Raw genomic sequence first — 18145 nt, forward strand, 5'->3', positions numbered from 1 at the left:
GCAACTAAAGGCGGCGGCACTCGGGGTGGACCAAATTACTTCAAGCACAACAAAATGCTACCGTTGTGGGAAGACAACGCATGACCAGAATCAATGCTGGTTTAAGAACCAAGAGTGTAGGAAGTGTGGCAAACTGGGTCACATCGCGAAGGTATGCCGGTCCGGGAAAAAGACCAATAATCAAAGGAAGCCACCACCAGAAAAGTACAACAAGGTACACAAGGTGGCTGAGAAGAGTTCAGACGAACAGAATTCAGACTCAGACCCAAACAACCAGGAGCTGGGTAGTCTGAGAATCCACAATGTGGGTAAAGCAACGGATCTACAGGCCATCTGGGTCATACTAAAAATAGCTGGAGTCCAAGTAAGAATGGAGCTGGACACTGGATCAGCTCTATCAGTCATCAACCGAAGGGACTACCACCGGCTATTCTCTCACATACCTTTAAGAAATACCAAGTTCGTATTACAGACATACACGGGGCATAACGTATACCCCGTGGGGAAAATAAGAGTCAAGGTGAGAGATAGGGGTAAAGAACACCCAAGAATGAACTTGTACGTATTATCTGAGGGAGGACCACCACTTCTAGGACGGGAGTGGATTAAGAAAATAGACATGGAATGGCATTACCTAAAAGCCATAATGAGGGAGGACTCGGTGCAAGCTATTAGCTCAGATTCTGAAATGGATGATGATAAGACCAAGTCGGAAATGGAAGACAAGGCTAAAAGGGACTTGCCGACGATGGGAAAGAAAACGAAGACATGCAGAAGGACTTATGGTACCAAGAAGAATAAAGCTGCAGAGCAGAACTCCAGGTTGACAGAGAATTCTGAGCCTGTTCAAGCAAAGGATTCATCCATGACGGAAGAACACCGAGCTCGGACGCAAACTTATGTCAAAGTACGACAACAATTAGAACAGTTGAGTGACCGTCTCGTACAGGAGATGAAAAATATGGAAAAGTTCTGGGACACCGAATGGGGGAACCTGGAAAGACTACAGAGACAGCTAGCTCAAGCAGAGAGTGACCATAGAGCCATCATGGTCAAATACCAATCACATTCCCCTGATGCTGTTCAGGAACTAGAATATTTACAGAATGAACCAAAGGAAGAGGAATCTTCAGGGAGCCAGGATTTTATTCCAGTTCTTCTCTACGACTCCTTACAAGGAGAGTGTGAGAAGTTGAAAGAACAGTATGAACAGGCCCAGGCTACAATTCTGGAGGGGGTTAACTCGGCAGCCACCGAAAAGCTAGTTTCAGTAGAAGCATTTGAACAACTAAAGGTTGAACATGAGCAAGAAGTCCAAAGGCTGCAGGAAATTCTTGATGAACTCAAGGCCAAGACAGACTCATCGATAGAAGCTCCATCCATAGATGAGCAATTAGAGGTGAAAATCATGGCAGAGCATGAAGGACAGGATGTCCAAGAACTTATAAAAACATTGAAGGACACCCAAGACAAGTATGAGGCGGCAATGACCGAGGTTCAACAACTTGAAGAACAGATTCAACTGGGAATCCTTTCAGTGGAAGAACAGGACGCTGTAAGAATGGTCCCTGAACATGAACTAGAGAGCATCAGGGCGCAACTTTGCCGAGCGCTGAAAGCCAAAGTTCAAGAGGAACTTAAGGTGGAAGTATTGGAGAAAGAGGTGGATGAAATGGAGAAGACTCTGATCCACCGTGTTCCCAGGGAAGAGTTAACGGTCGGCCAACTCCTTCATATGCTGAAGGACAAGACTCGGCAAGGGGATCAATCTGAACACGAGCTTCAATCTTCAGGGGGAACGAGTTCGGAGCTCTCAAAAGTCACGGAGATAGCTGAGGTGGCAACACAAATTTTACAAGGATGCCAAAAGTACATTGAATCACGTCAAGGTGAACAGAAGAATGTGGAAACCGTTATTTCAGTAGAAGGGTTAAATAGCCTGATAACGCAATTACCGATGGAAAGGAAGGTATTGAACTCACAAATGAGGTCCGTCGTGAAGGAATGGCAGATAACCCAGGAAGAGCGGGATGAATATGAATGCATGAAGAAGGCTTTTCAAGAAAGATGTTTAGGGAAGGAACCACCGTCAGCTAACGTCCAGACGGGTGAGGAGGAAGAAGAAGTCTCTCTCGCTGGCCTAACTCAGGACGAACCTGAATATTACCATGACCTGTTGAGTGACACTGAATATTACGAGGATGTGGTCTGCCCAGCTTGTGATGAAAACTCTCAAAGTGCTGAAATCCGGATGAAGCACTTAAGGTCTAAGGAACATAGAGAGTTGGTGGCGCTACAGCTGGCAGCCGAGAAAGGAGCTCCGAGAGTTTCAAAAAGGCAGAAAAGAAAAAGAAGAAGCAGAAGATAATAACTGTCTAAAATATTAGCACTTCTACCATTCCAGGCGGGACATTATGAAAGGAGCTAAATTAGTTGAAAAACTGGAAAATGTCAAGACAGCCAGTTGGTTGTAAAAGTCCGCACTGCTGGTTCAACAGGACGAAAGTTCAAGCTGTTACGTCAAGAAAAAGGCTATGGAGGAGTCACGCTAGCCAGGTGAACCGGCCACACCAAAGAAATGTTGTTCGGAACGAGTCAAGATCAGAGACTGAATCTATGAACTGTTTCTGCAGAGACTGAACCTGTGAACTGTTTCCACCGAGATTATATTTGTAAATTGTTTTATATGACATTGACTCCACCGAGATTATATCTGTAATTTGTTTTATAGGAATTTGAAGATATGTATGTTTAACGGGGACTCTGTAAGTAATAAGCTAAAAAGGGAGGATTGTAGTGTATGTACCCGTCTATCTTTAAGGGAACTATTGAATGTAACCGTTCACCTTTAAGGGAACTACTTTAGGTGTGGCACTATTTGTTTGGCTTCTGTATACTGTAATACCGATAGTGACCACACCAGTATATAAGTGTTGTGGCATGATTGCTGGGGCAGATTCGCCCGGACCTTCGAATAGTAAAGACCTGTTTTGTTTGTTACTTCTGAAGTCTGTGTATTTATTAACTGCACAACCCACAGACTTTACAGTAAGGAAGAGCCACAAGTTGCCGAGTCTCAGTATTTTCAAATAAATGAGAAGGATCGTGCTGCCGACTTTCAAATATTAACCTTTCTTGCTGAATGGCAAAGATTCAAGATGCAATGTTGGGTTTCCAGTTAAGAATAGACCTGTTATGGCTTCACGGGATTAAGTGTAAAGTTGAAGTAAAATTGCTTGTTGTAATTGGCAAATTCCTGCAAATCACTTACTTCATCCAGGAACTGAAATCAGGCCAATTCTTTGTGAATGCAGATGTAATATATTCAGATGGCCAGATGTCTTGGTATAATGAGGGCAGTCACAAATTTAAAAAATCTCATCCTAATGTTCTGACCAACTGTTTCTGGCCCACTGAGATTTTCTGTTTGAACAGGAGGGAAGGAGAGAAACTGTTGTCCTAACAGATGATAAGCGTGCTCTTGTTTTACAGATTGGAAATCTGATTAACTTTGGATATATTGTGGGCAGAAAGGGGATACATTTACAGAAGCATTTCCATTTTGTACTCTGGGCTAACTTAAATGAAGGTGCAAGTTTCAAGTAATGTTAAGTCGGCCCTGGTGATGGTTTCTTCCATGTAAATATATTTTCTTTTTTTTTTAAACATCTTTCTTTCAGAGATAGAACAAGGAACCTGCAGTGATCCTGGAACGCCAGCCTACGGAAAGCGAGAGGGCAAAAGCTTCCTTCATGGTGACATTTTGAGATTTGAATGCTTGCCTGCTTTTGAACTTGTTGGCCAAAAAACCATCACCTGCCAGAAGAATAACCAATGGTCAGCTAAGAAACCAAGCTGTGTGTGTAAGTGGTTTGAAACTGTAATTCTCTTTATCTTCTAGTTGTTAAAAAAAAACTTTATATTTTTCTTTTTCCCCAAGTTGACCTCTTGGAGTGTTGAGGATGTAGGCCTCAACTTAAGTGTTATCCCTTGGCTTTGGCTAAAAGTTTAATCTAACAACCTTGGCTGGATTGCCAGAGGGGACAGTGGAGTCTACTATACCATTAAAGGATGGCAACTGCTTGAATCAACGAGCAACTGACCGCGAATAAAGCTGTGACAAAATTTTGTGAAAGGCTAGTTTCTACTGCAATGTACCACTCAATTCCCGCACACAGACTATTACTGTCGACACCTGTCAATTTGAAGTCGCTTGATTTGAATTACTAGATACTTAAAAGGACTACTGTGCCATTTTAATGCAGTTTTTTTAATTATATTTGAGTGACTGGGTAATTCAATTTTTTTTAAAAATCAAAGCTAATGGAGTTAGAGCCAGAAAGACTTTGGATAGGATTCAATGAACTGGCTGCAGTATTATTGACGTTGAGCAATAAGAAATTTTGTCTCATTTAGAAGTTGATATCGGACAGGCAGAATGATAATACAGTGCAACCCTTTGAGTCAGTGGCGGTGGCAGCGAGGTAGAGTTGGGTGGTGTGAACATACAAGAAGCAGCTAACTCCATGCTTGTAGATGATGTTGACGAGGGATAGCTGAGGCATACCAATAGTGATTGTCATGTCGAACTAATAATAGAGCTCATGGAATTGAGGCTGTTGTAGCAAGGGAAAGGGTCAAGGTGGAAGGCTGACTGGAATCAGGCGGGAGGAGGGCATTGAAAGTTGTTGGCAAAGCGGTCATTGAGCAGATCAAAGAATTGCAGTGCCAGTTTATGAGTGGCCAGAGGAGAAGGAGTTAGGAGTTACAGAGGGTGCTAGTGAGGGAGCAGGAGTGGGGGGGCGGGGAGGGGATGGGGCAGGGGTGGTGGGGATCGTGTTTTTTTACCAAGAATGGAAAGAAAGAGTAGAAGGTTTTGAGGTGGGCAGTGGGATATGTCTGTAAAAGAGGTGAAGTATTTGGAAATAGGCCTGTTAGCAATCATGACCTAGGAGGTGGCAAGACCTTACGTGATTCCAAGAGGCCTGGGTAAATGGTGAACAACAGTAATGGATCTGGTGAACTTTAAAGCAGTTTACCCTGTGCAGCAGACTGAAATGTAACTACTTTACACGAAGTTGAAAATTGCCATGACATATTTATTTTTTATTATGGTTTTTTTTTCCCTGTTCAAAAATCGCTGCCTGCCAGCTGTCATCTCATTTCAGCTGACTGAACATTTTCGTGTACATGACAATAACAATTTTAGTCCAATCGATTGTCGGCTTAGCAATTTGCTATTTAGCAAATGGCAGCTAAGACCCTCGGTTGTTGTATGAAAATGCACATGTATTCTCCAAAGTCTCATTATCCATTCATTTTGGTGCCTTTTGAAGTTCAGTATTAAATTACTGTAATATTTTATTCTATTTTCAGTCTCGTGCTTCTTCAACTTTACAACTCCATCTGGCGTTCTGCTATCCCCCAACTACCCAGAGGATTATGGGAACCATATGCATTGTGTATGGCTGATTATTGCAAAGCCAGAAAGCAGGATTCACCTGGCCTTTAATGATTTTGACGTTGAGCCACAGTTTGACTTTGTTTCTGTGAAGGACGGGTTAAATCCAGAATCGCCTGTCTTGGGAACTTTCTCCGGAAACAAAATCCCTTCTCCTTTAACCAGCAGTGGCCATGTATCACGTTTAGAATTCCTGACAGACCACTCCACAGCTGCGCGAGGATTTAACATCACTTTCACCAGTAAGTAGGAGTGATCCGTCTTTTCTCTTAACCTGCAGGTGACACATTTGAACATGTTGCATGAAATTCTGTTTGAGGAATCTATCACAACAGATATATCAGAATAACAATGTTGATCCAAACAAAAAAAATCGCCACCTTTGCCATTCAGATGTCGATGAAAGGAGTCATTGCAGTTTAAAATGCAAGCGTGCAGAACATGCCAGTGCTGCAACTGAGGCCCTGATATTTATGGAGAGGCTGGGAGGGAGCAGGGATCTCCAAAAGCAGCCAAAGAACCCGCAAGGCCGACGATGGGGAAGTCCTGTCGAATTTAATGGCAGGACCTCATTATCATTTATTAGCTCCGTTTCCCGCCTGGCGCCAGCCGTATTGACAGACTGGCCAGCTGTTGGGTGGGAAAACCAGTGGCAGGAGGCCACCACCCGGGACCTTTGGGGATTGTCCTGGGCAATCGGGAAGGGAACAGGCTGCAGATCGGGGCCTGTGGGAAGGGGGTGAGGTTGCCGATCGAGGCGGGAGGAGAGAGAGGCCATGATCGGCAGAAGGGAGGCCAAAGGATTCCTTGAGGGGCTGGGGGGAGGAGGGGAGGGGGAGGGGAGCACTCTTGCTCCTCCTAGCTCACAAGGAGTGCTGTAAAAGGCACTTACCTTCTTGAGCCCACCTCCATTTCACTGCTGGTTTTCCCGAGCCTTGGGAAACCCGCACGGCAGCAGTTACACTTAAATATGTTAATGCAGTGTCCCGTCTTGGAGAGGTGGTATTCCACAAGGATCAGTGCTGGAACCACTGTTATTCATAATTTATATTAATGTTTTGGACTTAAGAATAAGTGATCAAGATCAAAATTTGCAGATGATACGAAACTGGGGTGTGTAGCTAACACTGAGGAAGAATGCAGCATAATACAAGAAGACATTAGAAAACTTGTAGACTGGGCAGTTAAGTGGCAAATGAAGTTTAACATGGATAAATGTGAGGTGATGCACTTTGGTCAAAAAATAAAAACATCATATACACCTGAGAAAATAAGAAACTGAATGGAGTAGAAGAGCAAAGAGATCTAGGGACACGGGTGAACAAATCATTAAAAGCAGCATCACAGGTCAGCGAAACAATTGAAAATGCTAAAGCACTGGCATTTATTTCTAGGGGTATAGAGTTCAAAAGTAGTGAAGATATGTTAAATTTATACAGGACCCTGGTCAGGCCATACTTAGAGTACTGTGCACAGTTCTGGTCTCCATACCAAAGAAAGGACGTAGGAGCACTGGAGAAAGTGCAAAAAAGATTTACAAGGATGGTACCAGAACTGAGAGATTACAGCTATCGGGAAAGATTGAACCGGTTGGGGCTGTTTTCTTTAGAAAAGAGAAGACTTAGCAGAGACCTGATAGAGGTCTTTAAAATTATAAATGGGTTGGACAGATATGTGGAGAGATATAAACAGAAAATGCTGGAAATACTCAGCAGGCCGGGCAGCATCTGTGGAGAGAGAAACCGAGTTAACGTTTCAGGTCGGTGACCTTTCATCAGAACTGGAAAAACATTACAGATGTAACAGCTTTTAAGCAAGTGCAGAGGCAGTGAAAGGTGGGGAGGGGAGGAAAGCACAAAAGGGAAGGCCTGCGATAGGGTGGAGGGCAGAAGTGATTAAATGTCAAAAGGGATGATGGTGCAAGCGGAACATAGAAACATAGAAGATAGGAGCAGGAGTCGGCCATTCGGCCCTTCGAGCCTGCTCCGCCATTCAATGAGATCATGGCTGATCATCCAAATACAGTACCCCGTCCCTGCCTTCTCCCCATATCCCTTGATCCCTTTAGCCTTAAGAAATATATCCAACTCCTTCTTGAATATATTTAATGAACTGGCCTCCACTGCCCTCTGTGGCAGAGAATTCCACAGGTTCACCACTCTCTGGGTGAAGAAATTCCTCCTCATTTCAGTCCTAAATGGCTTACCCCTTATCCTTAGACTATGACCCCTGGTTCTGGACTCCACGGCCATCAGAAACATCCTTCCTGCATCTAGTCTGTCCAGGCCTGACAGAATTTTATAGGTTTCGATGAGATCCCCTCTCAATCTTCTAAACTCCAGTGAGTATAAGCCCAATCGACACAATCTCTCCTCACGTCATTCCTGCCATCCCAGGTATCAGCTTGGTGAATCTTCGCTGCACTCCTTCCATGGCAAGAACGTCCTTCCTCAGATAAGGCGACCAAAACTGCACACAATACTCAAGGTGCGGTCTCACCAAGGCCCTGTACAACTGCAGCAAGACATCCTTGTTCCTGTACTCGAACCCTCTTGCTACGAAGGCCAACATACCATTTGCCTTCTTAACCGCCTGCTGCACCTGCATGCTTACCTTCAGCGACTGGTGCACAAGAACACCCAGGTCTCTTTGCACTTCCCCTTCTACAAATCTATTGCCATTCAAAAAATAATCTGCCTTCCTGTTTTTGCCACCAAAGTGGATAACCTCACATTTATCCACATTATACTGCATTTGCCATGTTTCTGCCCAATCACCCAACCTGTCCAAATCGTACTGGAGTTTCACGACATCCTCCTCACAGCATACCCTCCCACCTAGCTTTGTGTCGTCTGCAAATTTGGAGATACTGCATCCAATTCCCTCGTCCAGATCATTAATATCTATTGTGAATAGCTGGGGTCCTAGGACCGATCCTTGCAGTACCCCACTAGTCACTGCCTGCCACTCGGAAAACGACCTGTTTATTCCAACTCTTTGCTTTCTGTCCACCAACCAGTTCTCTATCCAAGTCAATACCTTGCCCCCAATCCCATGTGCCTTAATTTTGCACGCTAATCTCTTATGCGGGACCTTATCAAAAGCCTTCTGAAAGTCCAAATACACCACATCCACTGGTTCTCCCTTATCTATTTTACCAGTTACATCCTCAAAAAATTCCAGTAGATTAGTTGAGCATGATTTACCCTTTGTAAATCCATGTTGACTTTGTCTGATCCTGTCACTGCTCTCCAAGTGCTCTGCCATTACATCTTTTATAATGGACTCTAGCATTTTCCCCACTACCAATGTCAGGCTTACCGGTCTATAATTCCCCGCTTTTTCTCTACCATCTTTTTTGAATAGTGGGGTAACATTAGCTACCCTCCAATCCATGGGTACTGTTCCAGAGTCTATCGAGTTCTGGAAGATGACCAGCAATGCATCTACTATTTCTAGGGCCACTTCCTAAGTACCCTAGGATGTAGATTATCAGGCCCTGGGGATTTATCGGCCTTCAGTCCCATCAATTTTCCTAACACCATTTCCCTACAAATACTGATTTCTTTCAGTTCCACCCTTTCATCAGACCCTATGTTCCCCGGCATCTCTGGGAGGTTACTTGTGTCCTCCTTTGTTGAAGACAGAACCAAAATATGTATTTAGTTGATCTGCCATTTCTTTGTTCCCCATTATAAATTCCCCTGATTCTGACTGCAAGGGACCTACGCTTGACTTCACCAATCTTTTTCTCTTCACATATCTATAAAAGCTTTTACAGTCAGTTTTTATGTTCCTTGCAAGCTTACTCTCATATTCTATTTTCCCTTTCTTAATTAATCCCTTTGTCCTCCTTTGTTGAATCCTAAACTGCTTCCAATCCTCAGGATTATTGCTTTTTCTGGCCAATTTATATGTCCTCTCCTTGGATCTTATGCTATCCCTAATTTCCCTTGTTAGCCACGGTTGAGTCACCTTTTTTGTTTTATTTTTATGCCAAACTGGGATGAACAAATTCTGTAGTTCATCCATTCGGTCTTTGAATGTTTGCCATTGCCTTTCCACCATCAACCCTTTGAGTGACATTCCCCAATCAATCCTACCCAACTCGCTCCTCAGACCATCGTAGTTTCCTTTATTTAAATTGAGGACCCTAGTCTCTGAGTCAACTACTTCATTCTCCATCTTAATGAAGAATTCGATCATATTATGATCGCTCCGACCCAAGGGGCCTCCTACATCAAGATTGCTAATTAATCCTTTCTCGTTACATAATACCCAGTACATGATGGCCTGAGCTCTGGTTGGTTCCTCGACATATTGGTCCAGGAAACCATCCCGTAAACACTCCAGGAATTCCTCCTCCACAGTATTGTTACTAATTTGGTTAGCCCAATCTATATGTAGATTAAAGTCACCCATGATGACTGCTGTACCCTTATTGCACGCTTCTTTAATTTCCCTTTTAATGCCATCCCCAACCTCCGCCTTACTGTTTGGAGGTCTATATACCACTCCCACTAATGTTTTCTTCCCCTTAGTATTTCTCAATTCTACCCATACAGATTCCACATCATCAGAGCTAATATCCTTCATTACAATTGTGTTAATCCCTTCTTTAACCAGTAATGCTACCCCACCTCCTTTTCCTTTTCGCCTATCTTTCCTGAATATCGAATACCCCTGGATGTTGAGTTCCCAGCCTTGGCCATCCTTGAGCCACGTTTCCGTAATCCCAACTAAATCATATTCGTTTACCTCTATTTGCACAGCCAATTCATCCACCTCGCATTAAGACACAAAGCCTTCAGGCTTGTTTTTTTTAATGCTCTTAGACCTATTAGAATTATTATTTACTGTGGCCACGTTTGATTTACACCGTTGATTTCTCTGACTGCCACTTTTGTTTTTCTCCTTCCTATCTTTTGCTTTTATCCTTGTTTCCCTTTCCTCTGTCTCCCTGCTCAGGTTCCCAACCCCCTGCCATTTTAGTTTAAACCCTCCCCCAGAGCACTAGCAAACACTCCCCCTAGGACATCGGTTCCAGCCCTGCTCAGGTACAAACCGTCCGGTTTGAACTGGTTCCACCTCCCCAGAAACGGTTCCAATGTCCCAGGAACTTGAATCCCTCCCCCTTGCACCATTCCTCTAGCCACGTATTCATCTGAAATATCTTTCTATACATATTTCTTCCTATCTCTACACTACTTTTTCTCCTTGTCCAGACTCATGCGCTGCTCTCCGGTACTTGAACAGCTTCCAGTTTCCTGGCTCTAGCTCTCCTTTTCACCGTGGATGTCCAGTCCCTCTCCACCCCACCAGAATGAGCTGTAGGCCCTCCGCTTCTTCCTTGAACGGAGGCCCAATCAGTCCCCATCCACCCTCATCCTCCTCCGCCTGGCTGAACTTGTTCTCACATTGAACAACTTTGCCTTTGACTCCTCTCACTTCCGCCAAATAAAAGGTGTTGCTTTGGGAACCCATATGAGTCCTAGCTGTGCCTGCCTTTTTGTGGGATATGTGGAACATTCTTTGTTCGAGTCCCACTTAGACCCCCTCCCTCACCTCTTTCTGTGGTACATTGACAACCATATCGGTGCCACTTCCTGCTCTCGCCCCGAACTGAACACTTTCATCAACTTTGCTTTCAGTTTCCATCCCTCCCTCGCCTTCACATGGTACATCTCCAGCTCTTCCTGTCCCTTCCTCGACTTCTCCATGTGGTAAACCACTTTTATCGTTCACTATCGTTACACTATGGTTATCACTGTTATATCGTTACACTATGGTTATCACTGTTTACACTGTTGTATCACTACACGAGGTCGCCTCTTGTCACGCTGTTATACCTGGGCTGACCACTGCTGACTCCGCCCATGGCTCCACCTACTTGCCCAGGTATAAAGGTGGTCGACTGGCTGGTATTCCTTCTTGTTGGATCCGATCACCCACGAGGGTGGGCTCTGTTATTTAGCCAATAAAAACCTATAGTTACTGTCTTAACTCGTCGCTTTTCATTGGATGAATTGATAGGTATATCAGGGAACCCATATGAGTCCTAGCTGTGCCTGCCTTTTTGTGGGATATGTGGAACATTCTTTGTTCGAGTCCCACTTAGACCCCCTCCCTCACCTCTTTCTGTGGTACATTGACAACCATATCGGTGCCACTTCCTGCTCTCGCCCCGAACTGAACACTTTCATCAACTTTGCTTTCAGTTTCCATCCCTCCCTCGCCTTCACATGGTACATCTCCAGCTCTTCCTGTCCCTTCCTCGACTTCTCTATCTCCATTTCTAGGGATAGGCTGTTAACCAATATTTACTATAAGCCTACTGACTCCCACAGCTGCCTTGATTACACTTCCTTCCACCCCTGCTTCCTGTAAGGACTCTTTTCCATTCTCCCAGTTTCTCTGTCTCCACCGGACCTGTTCTGATGATGCCACCTTCCACACCGGTGCTTCCGATAGGTCTTCGTTTTTCATCAACTGAGGATTCCCCTCCACTATGGTTGTCTGTCCCATTCCCTGCACTTCTGCCCTCACCCCTTTTCCTCCCTCCCAGAACCACGATAGGGTTCCCCTTGTCCTTACCTTCCACCCCACCAGTCTCCACATTGCACCATTTCTCTCTCCACATATGCTGCCTGCCCTGCTGAGTATTGTATTTCCTGTTTATATTTCAGATTTCCAGTATCCGCAGTGTTGTGCCTTTGTATTGGATGTGGAGAGAATTATTCCACTTGTCGGAGAATCCAAAACTAGGGGCCATAAATACAAGATGGTTACTAAGAAACCCAATAGGGAAATAAGGAGAAATTTCTTTGTTCAGGGAGTCGTTAGAATTTGGAACATGCCACCACAGGAAGTGGTTGAGGCAAAATAGCTCAGATGCTTTCAAAAGGAAACTAGATGAGTATATGAGAGAAAAGGGAATAAAAAGGCAATGCTGAAAGGCTGAGATGAGGCAGATGGAATGGGAGGAGAATCCTGTGGAGTATAAACACCAGCACAGACTAGTTGGACCGAATGGCCTGTTTCTGGGCTGTATATTCTACGTATTTCCCTGTAACATGATAAATGTAGTTTACTGCCTGGTTTGAGTGGGGAGAATTCAAGTGATCAAGCCTAAGTGGGAAAAATCACAGCCTCCAGTGACAGATTTACTTCTTTGGGTACCATCAATGGGCCAGGCTCACTGCTCAATGATCAACAGTGTCCTGGGCAATGGCAGTGCCCAACGTGGATACAGTCTACATAAGGTGCAACTTCCCAAGAAATAGGGAGGAAGACAAGGAGACTCATTTGCAGTGTGTGCTGCTCGTGTACATGTTAAACTGAAGCGGAATCCACCTTCAAGGCTTGAAAGAGGCAAACTCACCTTTTTGTGAAATGACTTTAATTTCATGAGAATTAGACTTCAGGCCATTTTCTAAAAATGTAATGAATAATATTTGCATTAGGTAATGAATGAAATGTTAAATGTCATGGAAAGAGCACGTCACCAGAGAAATCTGCAGCAATACCAAATCTATGAGGGAGGTGTCTTTTTAAATACTGTGTGGTAATTTGAATACAAAATTGCAGAATGTAACATTAAAATGATTTATTTTCTGTATGTGGAGGATTTCCAAAGCCTTGGTGAATCGCAGTTGAACAGTTTTGTAATTTCTTTAATTTCTCATTGCCGTGTGTCTGGCTGGATGTTGTGGCAGATTGCCATGGTTGCTATGAGTAACATTCATCTTGGCAGTCGCTCAAAGCTGCAGTCACAGAATGTGGTGCGTGCTTCTTAATTGGGATGTGATTAAGCCACAAAGTGTTGTGCCCTTTTTACTTATTTGCTTCTGGTGCTAACAGCTGATCTCACAGATCCAGAGTGGTCCTCGAAAAGGGTAAATCACTCATAGTATCAAAACAAAACCAAACAGTGGGATAGCTTTATGCCAGTGAAGCAGTGGCTAAGTGGGTAACTGCAGCGTGGTACTGAGTGAAACAGACCAGATGGTCTGAGGTCTGTCCTAAGTTAGCTGATCTCACTGAGGGCATTGCAACTGGTCTATGCAAAGGGAAGGGAAAGTTAACCACAGTTCCACCTCAAATGGCTGGAAATTGCACAAGTGTGAACATCTAGTGAGCACAAGATTGTGCTCGGCTGTAGTGCCTTTTTTTAAATTCATTCATGGGATGTGAGCTTCGTTGGCCATCCCTAATTGCCCTTGAGAAGGTGGTGGTGAGCCACCTTCTCAAATTGCTGCAGTCTGTGAGGTGAAGGTACTCCCACAGTGCTGTTAGGAAGGGAATTCCAGGATTTTGACCCAGCGATGATGAAGGATCGACGATATAATTCCAAGTCAGGATGGTGTGCGACTTGGAGGGGAACTTGGCGGTGGTGGTGTTCCCATGCACCTGCTGCCCTTGTCCTTCTAGGTGGAAGAGGTCGCGGGTTTGGAAGATGCTGCCGAAGAAGCCTTGGCAAGTTGCTGCAGTGCATCTTGTAGATGGTACACACTGCAGCCACGGTATGCCGGTGGTGGAGGGAGTGAATGTTTAAGGTGGTGGATGGGGTGCCAATCAAGCGGGCTGCTTTGTCCTGGATGGTGTCGAGCTTCTTGAGTGTTGTTGGAGCTGCACTCATCCAGGCAAGTGGAGAGTATTCGATCACACTCCTTACTTGTGCCTTGTAGGTGGTGGAAAGGCTTTGGGGAGTCAGGAGGTGAGACACTCGCCGCTTTCAGGGTTAAATAAGCTGCCAGCGCGCAACTCTGCAGGCTCACAAGTGAAAAGTGTCTCATTGGGCAAGTTGCTGGGGAGCTGCTGGTAGCCCTCGGACCAAACCTCCGCAAAAAGCGCAAATGCTTTTCAAGAGAGGAAGTGAAACAACGAGCGAGGGAGGAGTGAAGAGCCAGCAAAAGGCTATAATGGCATTGTGAGGGTTTGTCAATAAATAGGAATAAAGAAAAGAAATTGTATAGAAATGTTTCAGTAACTTGAGTCTGTGCACTAATTAAACTGGTAGTAAACGGTCAGGATGCATCGCAGTCTATTTCTCTCGAGACTAATGAGAGATCAAAATAGATACTAATTGATTTTGTGTGGCATTGCACAGGGGAAGTGAAGGCTAAGTGTCATCTTCAGGTGAGGCAGGGTCCTGAGTGCAGAAATAATTGGACCTGGGCATGCAGATGTAATTCCATTCCCATTCTAAAGTCATATATTCCATCCTCATTTTGATATTTCCTTTATAAATTCACATGCCCACATTTATAATAGGCACTGCCTGTGTGAACTTGTCATGCTGTAATTACACCCTCTGCCAGTGGAGGCACTGCTAAAACTTTGCAGCTTACCAGCACCGAATTAGTGAGCTTGCTGCTGCTGCTTTACCGAAGGATACACAAACTATTTTGGCAATTGGCTTGCAGATTTATCTGGAACCAAGTAGGAGAAATCGCAGTCCCCAGCGAGTGATCAGCCCCTTCGGGTCCAATAACCAGCCAGGACAGCACAATTTTCAGCAGTGCCCTGGTGCTTTGCCTGGCTCAAGTATTCAGTTCACGAGTCTGCCATAGAGGATTGACTGACTCAGTTCCAATCTACCATCAGGTGTGTCATCTTGGAGCCAACTGAACCCTAAAGAGACACTATTTATTTCCTCCTCCTCCTCCTCCTCTTCCCTGCCACCCCCCCCACCACTCCCAGAGGATAGTTACTAGTTATTCATTAGCTGACAGTCAACTGTTGAAGTGCTTAGTCAGTGTATCCTCATTAAATTTTAAAGTACAACCATCAGTCATTCAAAACGCTGCCTATTCAAACATTGGGCCAAACCTTGCTGGAAAAATAATGGTGAGTTCATGGCGCATGCCGATATTAATGCGCAAATCAGCCAGCAGGTTCATGGGATTAGCATGAATTGTGAACCTCCAGAGCTTGCTGGTCAACTTATGCCACTCCACCATTTGCTTTGCCCTTAGCCTCCCCGTTATTTTTAAGAACTTGCTGGATTTGCACATTAATTGTCCATTAAACTCGCCGCAGAACGTGAGGGCTCATCATTAACAGCGTAAGTACCTTTTTAACAATGTGGTAATTGTTAATACCATGCCAGTGAACCTCTCTGGCCCAGAAAAGGAACAATTTAAACTGTCGAGTCTCATTCCTGCATGCAGTAAACTCTTCAGAGATTTAAAAATAAATTAAATTTTAATTTTCTTTCTTGCTATTCCTTTCTGTCTCTTCTTTCTCTCTTCATCCAATCGTTCTTTCCCTCTCTTTAGTTCTCTTTCGGTACCCGATTTGACTCTCTCAGTCATTCCTCTGTTTCTTTCTCAATTCTTAAATCTCATTGCTTAAGGTGATACACTGTTGGGCCCGTCATTCACTAAGGTCCCAGATGCCTCGTGGTCCTCGCCGCACCGTTATCAGCTCGCACTTCCAGCTAGTTATGGTGCAAATTATATTCGAGCTGAAGGGTGCAGGAAAAAAGTCTAACTGACGGCACACACCGTGAGATGCCCTGCTCCAGCAAGATTTGGCCCAATGTGATTGATTAGATAATATTTAGTACTGCAGCTGTCACAACTCTAGGTTGCCTGTGACCCTGGACACAGACATAGTGGATCTCCAGGAGCAGTTTGTTCCTCCATTATTCTTGCTTTCTTTGTGCAGTTTTACTGCAGTATCAGAACCACCATGGTCATCTGATCACTGAAAGCAAGAAAATAATTACCTGCTCATTTTTTGTTGGTGATTGAAGTAAATCACACACTACTGCACTGTAACTGAGAACAGAGGGGGGGAATGTTGCTGTGGCTGAGTAAAGGTGTGGATCTGCAAACAAAGGAGAAAGGAAAAAGAAAGAAAGAAAGACTTGTATTTATATAGCGCCTTTCACGATCACCGGACATCCCAAAGCACTTTGCAGCCCATGAAGTACTTTTTGAAGTATAGTCACTGTTGTAATGTAGGAAACATAAGAATAAGAGGAAAGAAAGAAAAAATCCATGAATTGAATGAAGTTGGCCCAAGTCACTAAAAGTATTTATTTGGGCTCCCCATAGAAATGTTTTCATGAGGAAATGTTGACATTTTGTTGAGGGTAGTTTTCTCAAGTGGTCCTTTAACGAATCTGTCAAAAATACCCGTTGTTTGCAATCTGGTGGCAGTATCACCCTCAAAATAAAGATGGTGGCACTATATTAAATTATATGAAGCAAATTAAAGCAAGGTACTGGAAACAATGGCTCCAGGAGATGTCACTGTTTGTAGGAATGCCCCCTACTGACTAGTAATACTTGCTGTTAATATAATGCTGCAAAAGGAGTAGTCTCCAGGACTCAAGAACCAAAGAGCTATTCAGGATTGCATTCCTGGTGAGTTACAATCAACTTTACTCCCCAGCTATTCAAAACAAGAGCTTAAATCCTCCAAAATGCAGGCTCAAACCTTGCAACATACTCATTAAAGATCTTTAATGATTCCTTTATTATTAAACTCAATATGCCCTGTCATCTTTCCATTCAAAAGTCCTATGGGCTTTTCAGTGCTAATTATGTCCACACTTGTCTTGCATCTTGTAATGCCTGTCCTGTCATGTTTTTAATAGGATTTTCCTATTAAATGAGAGAGTTTGTGACTCTAGAAAGTCCCAAGAACTGTTGTGGGTCTGCATGCAATTGCAGGCTCTGGCCACTGGTTGACTCTGTGCAGAAACTTGCAGTTTTGTCTCAATAGCAAAATACTGCGGATGCTGGAAATCTGAAATAACAACAGAAATGCTGGAAACGCTCAGCAGGCCAGGGCAGCATCGTGGAGAGAGAAACAGAGTTAACGTTTAGGGTCGATGAAAAGGAGGAGGAGAGGAAAGAACAAAGGGAAGGTCTGTGATAGGCTGGAAGGCAGGAGAGATTAAAAGACAAAAGGGATGATGGTGCAAGGCAAAAGGAGATGGTAATGGGACAAGTTAAGAAGCAAAAGATGACTCTAGATGAGGTGTAAATGGCAATGGCAGAATCATCAACAGCTGCCATGTGAGAGAAAAAAAGAGGAAAAAGAAAAAAAAAATAGGGGCCGAGGTTATAGTCTGAAATTGTTGAACTCGATGCTGAGTCCAGAAGGCTGTAAAGTGCCTAATCGAAAGATGAGGTGCTGTTCTTTGAGCTTACGTTGAGTTTCATTGGAACAGTTTAAGAGGCTGAGGACGTAGAGATCAGAGTGGGAGTGAAACAGAGAAATAAAGTGACAGGCGACCGGAAGCTCGGGGTCATGCTTACGGACTGAACAGAGGTGTTCCGCAAAGCGGTCACCCTATCTGCATTTGGTCTCCCCAATGTAGAGGAGACCGCATCGTGAGCAGCGAATACAGTATACTAAATTGCAAGAAGTACAAGTAAATCGCTGTTTCACCTGGAAGGAGTGTTTGGGGCCCTGGACAGTGGGAAGGGAGGAGGCAAAAGGGCATGTGTTGCATCTCCTGCGCTTGCACGGGGAGGTGCCGGGTGAAGGGGAGGGGGTGTTGGGGGTGATAGAAGAGTGGACCCTTCCCACGACTCCTTAATGTGTCCGTTGCCATGGACGCTGCCTGGCCCGTGACCCCATTGTTCAGTTTCTTCAATGCAATGAATTCTCTCACCCAAGAGGATTGTGACATAGTAATCTGTTCCTTTGGAAGTATGTCACAAA

The 18145-nt window shown here is 44.3% G+C and overlaps 1 protein-coding gene across 1 annotated transcript in view; it reads left to right on the plus strand.

The window, feature by feature from the left end:
- Positions 1-18145, plus strand: part of csmd2 (CUB and Sushi multiple domains 2) — an 807040-nt gene that overhangs the window by 254913 nt on the left and 533982 nt on the right. Inside the window, exons 8-9 of the mRNA XM_085962435.1 lie at positions 3681-3863; positions 5377-5703. Coding sequence (XP_085818561.1) covers positions 3681-3863; positions 5377-5703 — 510 coding nt within the window. The remainder of the gene's footprint in view (positions 1-3680; positions 3864-5376; positions 5704-18145) is intronic.

Source organism: Somniosus microcephalus, chromosome 20, assembly GCF_052327205.1.
Source record: "Somniosus microcephalus isolate GS21.2 chromosome 20, FLI_Smic_1.0, whole genome shotgun sequence".
NCBI lineage: Eukaryota > Metazoa > Chordata > Chondrichthyes > Squaliformes > Somniosidae > Somniosus > Somniosus microcephalus.